Genomic DNA, 10,888 nt, shown 5'->3' with positions numbered 1-10,888 from the left:
TCAACAATAATTTCAGCTACTTTGGAGATTCGAGAAACTTCCATAAAGAATCCTATTACTTGTCATTAAATTTTATAAGAGGTTTAAAAGGAGCATTTAGAATAACACAGTGAAACAATGAACAAAACATATCTACCCATCTCCAGGCACAGCATTCCTTATTTTGTCCCTTAACAGCCTCTTGAGTCTTTCATTCCTACTCCCAGAGTACAGACCACTGCTGTGGAGGGGTTACTTCAAACCTCCAGGGTCTGTTTCTTTCTCTCAGATAATCCTAGAAATAGTCTTCAGAGAAAAGTATTATTATTTGTATTCTGAGATGAATACTTTAGCTGAGAGAAATTTAAGTCGATGGACCAAGGAATTTAAAAATTTGCTTTTAACTAAAAGCAGAATAGGAGCTGGACCCAGATTTATTGCTGTTATTTTACCACACACGGTGGTGGCTCAGAGTTTTTTTTTTGGTGGTTTTTGGGTCACACCCAGCAGTGTTCAGGGGAAACTCCTGGATCCATGCTCAGAAATTGCTCCTGACAGGCACGGGGGACCTTATGGGAAGTCGGATTCGAACTGATAACCTTTTGCATGAAAGGCAAACGCCTAACCTCCATGCTATCTCTCCGGCCCCGGCTCAGGGTTTACTCCTTGCTCTACACTCCTGGCAGTAGTCAAGGGGCCACATGGGATATCTGGGAACCTGGGTCAGCTGTGTGCAAGGCAAATGCCCTGCCCTACCTGCAGTACTACAGCTAAGTCCTTCAGATTTTTTTTTGTTGTTGTTGTTGTGGTTTTTGGGTCACACCCGGAAGTGCTCAGGGGAAACTGGCTCCATGCTCAGAAATTGCTCCTGGCAGGCACGGGGGACTATATGGGAAGCTGGATTTGAATTATGACCTTCCGCTTGAAAGGCAAATGCCTTACCTCCATGCTATCTCTCTGGCCCCTCAGATTTTTTTGTTTTGTTTTGTTTGTTTTTTGGCCACACCTGGCAGTGCTCAGGGGTTATTCTTGGTTCTGTACTCAAAAATCACTCCTTGTGTCCTTGGGGGAAACCATATGGGATGCCAGGGATCAAACTTTGAACAGCCACATACTTTCAGAAACTGGCACAATCTTCTTGAACTAGGTAGGTTCTTTGATTTATAACTGTTCAATCAATAACAGGGCTAGAGGCCACTCTGGTCCCTCAGCACTAGAACCCCCTCCTACTGGCTCCCCAAGAAACAGCTGTTTCTTTGGCCCAGGCTCTGTTTGTCAAAACCAAGCAGCTACTTCCTCATCTTGGGTATTACAATAATAATGGGGAACTGTGTACTTGTCTAACTAGTAAAGACTGCAGGACTGCCCTAAAGGCTGTTTTATGAAACAGAATTATGTAGGAAAATTTAATTATCCTTTCAAATGAAAATTAAAGAAAAGCCAACGTTTTTATTACAGCTATATGATCATAGAATTTATATTTCAGAATTACAGCAGTGTGCTTAATAAGGCTGTCAGTCAAGATTTGACTCCCCAAATAATTACAACTTTGAATGTTCAACAACCATTCACGTAAACTCCATTATAATCCCAAATTAAGACATTATAGAAAGGTACCAGTCTTAAATGACTAAAATTAACATACATTATTGCAATTTAACACATTTCAATCTACACTCCTAAACACAAATGGTTTCTTTCCAGTAAGGGGAAACAATTATGATGATCATGCATTAGATATTGTGAACAAGAAAATAAACAGGATTTCTGAAAGTGTCTCCCAAAGTTTTAATTAATAAAAATAATTCCAAGACCATTCAGATTGCTGAATAACATTGAAAGAGTCAATACTGAAAATGGCTTAAAATAAATAATTGTTTCTGAAAAATGAATATAAGACTAAACAGTGATTAAGGTGCTACCTCATCAATATGAGGCAATTTGAATCTAAAATCATTAGTATTTTTAGATAAAAACCAACGTAAGCCAATAAAAGTATCCTCAGTATTTATTTACTCAAGAAGTACTGGTTTCAGTTATTTCTTCACAAATACAAAAATTCAAGCCCTCACCTTGGTTTATTCATTGCTGGTTTCTCCCTGTTGAAACTAGACCATAATCTGTAAAAGCAGATACCAAATCTGTCGTATTCACACCACAGTATTCCATGGCACTCTGTCCAGTGCCTGAGCATAAGGTGATCAACAAATACCTGAATAACTGAATCCGTGAAATAGGAGAGTAAAATAACTTTGATTTTATTATTTGCAAATCATTCTCTGTGCTCAAACCACTATAAACTGGCAGCTCTAATTTCTAGAAATGTGAATTTAAAAACCTTACTCCAGTGATGGAAGGACTGATGTCTTTCTCCCCCCGACCTCACACACTCACACATACATACATACATACACACATAAACACACACATTTTGCATGAGTCAAAGCTGCATTATGAATTGAGATGCCAAGATTTTATAAATAAAATTTAACAGTGAAAAAGTGCTCTCTGAAAGCCCTGTGAATTTTCACCCTATATGTTCCGAAGGACAACACATGGGCTAAGAAAACAACAAAATTGGTTTGCTAATCATTTGAATGTTCACACACATTTTTGGTTATTTATAACTAATTTGTATTTCCTCATATTAACATATACTCCTATTTAATGTGTGATCAAATTATGCCAGTGAGAAAGATTCTCATAGTACCTTCACTGAGTTGCTAAGAAAACACTGAAAATGAACATGTACAAAAGAAGCATTTGGATAAAACAGTATGTGCATTTTTAAATATTTGCACAGTTTGAGCTTTACATTTCCAGAAAAAATATGAAGAAAACCCAGATTTACCATGCTAAGATAATGGTTCAGATGACTGCCATAAAAAAAAAAATACAGTGAAAACAAATCACATCCTTAGGTTCTGTGATTACTGAATTTCCTCTGTTCTAAGTGCTTTATTATATTTCTTAAAAACATGAGAGCAGTTTATCACAAGTGTCCACTACTGTGCATTAATGATGGAATCAAACAATAGAACAGAATCATAAGGATGAGAGGACTGCAGAATAATGAGACCAGAAGTTACAGTTTTACGCTTCTTCTTGCTCTGGATAATTTAGAATTTTGCGGTGTGCCTGACGTAAATATTGCTGCTGTTTGAAGTAAACCTTGAAAGCTCCTTTGATGGCAACAAAAGCGATTCCACCCTAAAAAAAAATAAGAAGTAGCTTTTTATAATGTAGACTTAGAGAAACAAAATAATTTTATGGAGGTTCTAAAAGACATAGACTTTGATGCTACACTAGTTGAGATGAATCTGACTGAAGCTCTCCCTGCAGCAGTTACCATGTTATTAGGAGGTAAAGGCTCACCTGCATTCTAGACTGGGTTCCATCAGAACCCACTGCTGAGGCTTAGGAAGGCATTGCTACTGAATATATGTGCATATTAATTCTGCTTTATGAGAGGTGTTAAAGACCATCCTCATTCACTGACCTGCGTATTCTCAAAGCTGACAAGGAAGAAACTTACTGGTAGACTAGTACATTAGAACAGTACCGGGGCCCGGAGAGATAGCACAGCAGTGTTTGCCTTGCAAGCAGCTGATCCAGGACCAAAGGTGGTTGGTTCGAATCCCGGTGTCCCATATGGTCCCCCGTGCCTGCCAGGAGCTATTTCTGAGCAGACAGCCAGGAGTAACCCCTGAGCACTGCCGGGTGTGGCCCAAAAACCAAAAAAAAAAAAAAAAAAAAAAAAAAGAACAGTACTTTCTCAACCAGAAGCTCTATATATGGCCTCCTGTGAGTCCCAAGAGACCACAGGTGAAAATAGTATAAACAGAAAACCATGGCATAAGATCAGTGAGCCATAGGGTAGGATAGATTTTGGGGGCTAGGGTAGGTGTGGACAGAGCTGGAAAAGGTGAAACATTGGACTGGGCAGTAAATAATTTGCTTTTGCATGTGTGAGTCACTGGGTAGAATTCCTTGCACTTAAAAAAAAAACATTTTTACTGAAGTCTCATTAAACTAACTGAAATCAAGAAAGTGTTTGAGGGAACAGAGAGAAAGCACAGCAGTAGGGTGTTTGCCTTGCATATAGCCTACCCAGGGATGACTGGGCTCATTCCCGACATCCCATATGGTCCCTCATGCCTGCAAGGAGCGATTTCTGAGCACATAGCCAAGAGTAACCTATGTGCCGCCGGGTGTGACCCAAAACCCAACCCTGCCCCCCAAGAAAAGAAAGTGTTTGAATACCACAATGTTCTAACAGGTACCAGTTATGAGACTGGCAGTTTTTAGTGACCCATGTTCTTGAAGACATCAACCCCCACTCTTTCTGATTTTTCATTAGGCTGAGTGACAACCTCAGTTTATCTTCTAGCACATTTTAGGGAATTCTTTTGCTTTTGTGTAATAACCAGTCATTACTTCTGATCTGTGCTCAGCAGATTTGTGGTGTCAGTGATAAAACAAGGCCAGTTGCATGCAAGGCAAATGCCTTAACCTCATTACTTTCTCTCTGGTCCAGGGAATTATTTTTATTTATTTTTGAACCACTCCAGTGATCAGTGGTTACTCCTGCATTCAGAAATTATTCTTGGAGAGCTTGGGGGACTATTTATGGGAGACTGGGTATTGAACCTGGGTTGACGGTATGCAAGGCAAGCACCTTTTCCACTGTACTATATCCCCATAGCCAAGAAATAGCTCTTATTAGGAGGTGAATTAGGGAGAATGCTTGAGCACTCTTGTGTGAGTTATGATAGAGGGGAGAATTAGGAATAATAATAATAATGACATCAAACATAAATGTTCACTAAGTTCTGGTGCTTCAGATGAAAAGTTTTATGTAACCTCTTAATAGCTCACTGCTATTTCCATTCATATAGGCATAGAGAAGTGAAGAGATTTTATTTTGGGGTTGGAAATTGTATAGTGAAAAGGTACTTGCTTAGTATGTAGCGGACCCTGGATCTGATCCCTGGTACCATATGGTCTCCCAAGCCCTACCAGGCATGATCCCTGAGCAGAGTCAGGAGTTAAGTTTTCAGCACAGTTGGTTATATCTTCCAAACCCAAAATTCCCACCCTCCAAAATCTGATTTTAGGTTTCCCAGTAAGGTAGTATTTATGATGTGATTTGAACTAAGCAGTTTAACTCTAGAGCAGGGACTTTTCTCCACAATCTTGTTGGCAAGGTTGGTGATACATGTTTATTCTTGGAGAGAAATCACCCTGTGCACAGTGCCAAAAGGCTTAAAGCAATGGAAGCTTTTTACTGCTATTGGCTGACTGGATTAAACGGGGGCTAAAAAATATACAGAATGGGGCCGGAGAGATAGCATGGAGGTAAGGCGTTTGCCTTTCATGCAGGAGGTCATCGGTTCGAATCCCGGCGTCCCATATGGTCCCCGTGCCTGCCAGGAGCAATTTCTGAGCCTGGAGCCAGGAAGAACCCCTGAGCACTGCCGGGTGTGACCCAAAAACCACAAAATAAATAAATAAATAAATAAAAATACACACACACACACACACACACACACACACACATATATATATATACAGGAAAGAATACAGTCCCATTAAAAGTGAAATACAAAACAAAACAAACAACATACAGTCTATTCTCTTCTGTAAAACCATTTGACAAAAGTAATATGAAAGCCATCTTACCAAGATTGTCCTTTGTAAATTAGAATTAACACTACTGAACATCAATTTACCAACTATTGTTGCAATAGTAGGAAAGACAAGGGCTCCACACAAAATTCGGGTAGCTGAGACATGGTCTGCTAAAGGATTAGCCTCAGCTGGAATTCGAGGAACAGGACAACCAATCCCTAAAGAAAAAAGTGCAGGATATATTAATGGCAATTAATCAGAACAACTAAAATATCTTTAAGCTAGAAAAGAAAAAGCATGTTATCAACTAGCAGTAAGTCCTCAGGCAATGACTTTGATAGCACCATTGTGAGACAACCATTTTTACAAACTTTCTTTCACTGAACTAATTTTGATAATTTCATTTGTGACAAGCAATATAAAATAAATTATGTTTTGCCCGCTGTGGGGGCAGGCATGGGGGGGTGAGTGGAAAACTGATGACAGTAGGTCACACTGGTGGTGGGATTGGTGCTGGAACACTAAAAGGCTAAAACAACTATATTATGAAAGACTTTGTGAATCATGGTGCTGAAAAAAAAAGTGCATGCTAGCATTCTCTGGCATGTGCATTACAACCACAATTTAAAGCCTTACCTGGAAATATACTGTTCAAAATTTGTAGCTTATTAGAGTATTTGCGCCATAGTCTAAGTACATAGTCCTCCCAGCGAATCATCTTGCCTAATATCAGCATGACTGGAATAGTGGGAAGTCCGATTAAAAGGAATAAGGGATCAGCTCTCTCCATGACATCCAGACCTTCTTTGTGGCCTACAACCTGTGAAATGGATAATGTTTACTAGAATCACTTCTTTGAATGGAAAGGCTGCTAACTGGAGCTCAACTTACTTTAAAAAAAAAAAAAGCTGGGCCGGGCGGTGGTGCTAAAGGTAAGGTGCCTGCCTTGCCTGCGCTAGCCTTGGACGGACCACGGTTCGATCCCCCGGTGTCCCATATGGTCCCCCAAGCCAGGAGCAACTTCTGAGCACATAGCCAGGAGTAACCCCTGAGCGTTACCGGGTGTGGCCCAAAAACCAAAAAAAAAAAAAAAAAAAAAAGCTAAATTTCAAAAAATGTTCAGAAACAAATGTCTAACTATGAGCTGGAATGCTGCCATACTGATTTATTTATAAGAAATGTCTGTCGTCAAAAATAAAAGAAAAAAAGAAAAAAAAAGTCTGTCATGTTTTTAGTAAAATTTGGTGCCTGATTTTTTTTTTTTTTGTTTTTTTGTTTTTGGGCCATACCCGGTAACGCTCAGGGGTTACTCCTGGCTATGTGCTCAGAAGTTGCTCCTGGCTTGGGGGACCATATGGGACACCGGGGGATCGAACCGCGGTCCGTCCAAGGCTAGCGCAGGCAAGGCAGGCACTTACCTTTAGCGCCACCGCCCGGCCCCTGGTGCCTGTTTTTTAATGGTCAAATCATACTTTAAGCTTATAATTAATTCTACCATCTTGAAATAAAATAACAATTGAAACAAGGTTAATAAAAAAAAAAAGAAATGGGCCCGGAGAGATAGCACAGCAGCGTTTGCCTTGCAAGCAGCCGATCCAGGACCAAAGGTGGTTGGTTCGAATCCCAGTGTCCCATATGGTCCCCCGTGCCTGCCAGGAGCCATTTTCTGAGCAGACAGCCAGGAGTAACCCCTGAGCACCACCGGGTGTGGCCCAAAAACAAAAACAAAAACAAAACAAAAAAAAAAGGCAGAAAAAAAAAAAAAGAAAAAAAGAAATGTCTGTTACAAAGAAAAAAAATTACTCCCAATAAATTTCATATATATCACACTCAACTACATGCTACATGCTTCATGTTTTGGATCTCCTAAATGGTGCTCAGGAGTCCTAGGGTCATTCCTGGTTATTCATGGTCAATTTGGAGGAAGTTCGAGAGCCAGGGAATGAGGTGCACTCAGATCCCCATTGTGTCAGAGCAAATCACTCAGGACACTGTGACGGGTGGGTTGATGGGGTAAGTGATTCCTCAGGAACCCTCCTGTGCTACATAAGCAATTCTCAAGATACCAGGGATCGAACTTGGGTCAGCTATATATAATAAATTAATCTTTATATTATTCTGTCACTTAAATATTTAGATGGGGGGCTGGAGAGATAGCATGGAGGTAAGGCATTTGCCTTGCATGCAGAAGGATGGTGGTTCGAATCTTGGCATCCCATATCGTCCCCTGTGCCTGCCAGAGGCGATTTCTGAGCATAGAGCCAGAAGTAACCCCTGAGCGCTCCTGGATGTGACCCAAAAACCAAAAAAAAAAAAAAAACATTAGACGGGGGTTAATAAATTTTAGGATCTAGTTATCTTTCAATAGCATATATTTGGAATCAGGGTTGGTCCTATGAAAGGCAGGTGTCCTCACTCTCCTCTCTCGGGTCACTTCTCTCTTGGCTTCATCTCACTCAGGAGAAAGCTTAATTTTCCAAACTTCTTTGGCCTATTGCTGTTGTAATGAAAATATTCAGTGCTCCCGATGAAGGGGAGTGTTCTTTTATATAACTAAAATCCAATTAAAAACATGTTTGTGGGCCAGAGAGATAGCATGGAGGTAGTGTGTTTGCCTTGCATGCAGAAGGATGGTGGTTCGAATCCTGGCATCCCATATGGTCCCACTAGCTTGCCAGGAGCGATTTCTGAGCGTAGAGCCAGGAGTAACTCCTGAGTGCTGGGTGTGACTCAAAAACCAAAAACCAAACCAAACCAACAATAAAACAAATAAAGATGTTTTGAAAAATGTTTAAAATATTTAAAAAAGATGCTTTAAACTTAAAGAAAATATTCAGGGCCTGGAGAGATAGTATAGTGATGTTTCCTTGCAAGCAGCCGATCCAGGACCTAAGGTGGTTGGTTCGAATCCCGGTGTCCCATATGGTCCCCCGTGCCTGCCAGGAGCTATTTCTGAGCAGACAACCAGGAGTAACCCCTGAGCAAAGCTGGGTATGGCCCCCCCCCCAAAAAAAAAAATTCAGTGTTCCTTCTGCCTCCTCCAAATTTATTTTTTATTTCTGGTCCAGCTTTGTGCTGGAGGTTACTTCTTGTGGGTATTCAGGGAACCAAGATGTGTTAGGTCAAGGATTGAACCTGGGTCTCCAGGACGTAAAGCATGTACAGCCTGTTGACCTGTCTCTCAAAGCCCAAATATAGGTTTTGTCATTTTACTTTAATTTTATTTATTATATATGGTGATGAGGATCTAATGTAGATCTCAAGCATAGAAAGGAAATATATCTTCTTTATATGGACAAACAGAAAGTGTCCTCTAATAGCACAGAGGCTACTACTACCTTAGACCACGCCAGTTGCTATTGGGATGCAATACTCCCCACTTTGGGAAACGCTAGGAAACAGTGGTGTTTCTAGATTTTTCCCACTTGTGACCCCTTTTAGTCTGAGCAACTGTTAATATACCAGTTAATTTTTTAAAATATACACCTCAAATGGGCTGATGTCAACTGGAGGCCATACCCATAACCAGGAGGTAAATTCCTATTCTTTTTTTTGGCCACACTCGGCAGGGCTCAGGGGTTACTCCTGGCTGTCTGCTCAGAAATAGCTCCTGGCAGGCACGGGGGGACCATATGGGACACTGGGATTCGAACCAACCACCTTTGGTCCTGGATCGGCTGCTTGCAAGGCAAACGCCGCTGTGCTATCTCTCCAGGCCCTCCTACACATTCTTTTTTTATTTTTTTTATTTTTCATTTTTTAATTTTTTTTTCTCCTACACATTCTTGATCTAAAGATATACTAATGCTCATTATTGGATTTAAGAAATTACTTTATTATTGGATTTAATAAATTATTGCAAGGAACTTGTCAAATCTTTTACCAGGAGACAGAACCGGTCATATCAAAATTTTGTTTATGAAGTGTCAGTCTATGTATATGCTACACAGGGAACAGTAAAAGACAGCCTCTTTTAGGAAATGACTTAATGAAGAAAATGCCTGAAAATAAGTTAAGGGGCTGGAGAGAGAGAACAGCGATAGGGTGTTTGCCTTGCAAACAGCCAACCCAGGACCAAAGGTGGTTCGAATCTTGGCATCCTATATAGCCCCCCATGCCTGCCAGAAGCCATTTCTGAGCAGATAGCCAGGAGTAATCCCTGAGCACCATTGGATGTGGCCCAATAACCAAAACAAACAAATGAACAAAACAAACTTAGACAATATATATCACAAACATAATTTAAGGACTGAAGAATACAGCGCTTACTGGATGTGTGATATGCTCTGGGTTTAATCCTTAGCATCAAAAACAAAAAACAATGAATAAGCACAAAACCTGAGGAATAAAGCACAAAACCTGAGGAATAAATGTCTTGAATGCAAAGGAAGAAGCAAACACAGTGGGCAGGAGTTGTCTTGTGCCTCACATTTTATATGGGAAGTAAATGCAGCTGAAGTAACTAATGAAAGCAGGCTCAGGAAAACAGGAAGGACTGGAAGGATGAGTTTCTGGCAGGAAGCATGACAAAAATGAAAAAACTACACATTGAAGATTGGGAAGATGGAAAAAATTGGGAGATAAAAACTAGAAAGAGGGGCCAGAGACATAGTATAACAGGTAAGGCATCTGCCTTCATGCCCCCAACCTGGGTTTGAGCCCAGGCATTCATATGGTCTTCTGAGACAGCCAAGAGTAAATCCTATGTGCAAAGTAGGAGCAACCCCTGAGCTAGCTGGTGTGATCCAAAAAAGAAAGGAAAGAAAGAAAAGAGAGAGGATCAAAAGAAAGAAAAAGAAGGGAAGGGGAGGGGAGGGGAGGGGAGGGGAGGGGAGGGGGAGGGGAGGGGAGGGGAGGGGAGGGGAGGGGGAGGGGAGGGGAGGGGGAGGGGAGGGGGAGGGGAGGGGAGGGGAGGGGAGGGGAGGGGAGGGGAGGGAAGGGAAGGGAAGGGAAGGGAAGGGAAGGGAAGGGAAGGGAAGGGAAGGGAAGGGAAGGGAAGGGAAGGGAAGGGAAGGGAAGGGAAGGGAAGGGAAGGGAAGGGAAGGGAAGAAAGAGCGAAAGGAAGGGATGGGAAGTTGTACAATGAGTGAATGTCTAGCATATGCCTGACCTAAGTCTCAGCACCACATAATCCCATAAGCATCCAAAGAGAAGGAAGCCACTCCTAGAAGAAAGACAACTCCAAGAGTAGTGCTCAGGGGATCATGTATCAGGGATCAAATTTGGGATCTTCCACATACAAAATATATGCTATACTCCTTTAAGCAAGTTCTCTCTG

The 10,888-nt window shown here is 41.2% G+C and overlaps 1 protein-coding gene across 1 annotated transcript in view; it reads right to left on the bottom strand.

Annotated features, from left to right (window-relative positions):
• Positions 1-1,408: 1,408 nt before the first annotated feature.
• The window catches only part of MARCHF5 (membrane associated ring-CH-type finger 5), a 46,089-nt gene continuing 36,609 nt past the window's right edge, over positions 1,409-10,888 (bottom strand). Inside the window, exons 4-6 of the mRNA XM_049764331.1 lie at positions 6,247-6,430; positions 5,662-5,828; positions 1,409-3,189 (exon numbers count right to left, since the gene is read on the bottom strand). Of these exons, the coding sequence (XP_049620288.1) occupies positions 3,073-3,189; positions 5,662-5,828; positions 6,247-6,430 (468 nt within the window). The 3' untranslated portion in view covers positions 1,409-3,072. The remainder of the gene's footprint in view (positions 3,190-5,661; positions 5,829-6,246; positions 6,431-10,888) is intronic.

The sequence above is a fragment of the Suncus etruscus genome, chromosome 17, assembly GCF_024139225.1.
Source record: "Suncus etruscus isolate mSunEtr1 chromosome 17, mSunEtr1.pri.cur, whole genome shotgun sequence".
NCBI lineage: Eukaryota > Metazoa > Chordata > Mammalia > Eulipotyphla > Soricidae > Suncus > Suncus etruscus.
The sequence above is the reverse complement of the archived record's forward strand: the minus strand, read 5'-3'. Positions and strand labels throughout refer to the sequence as shown.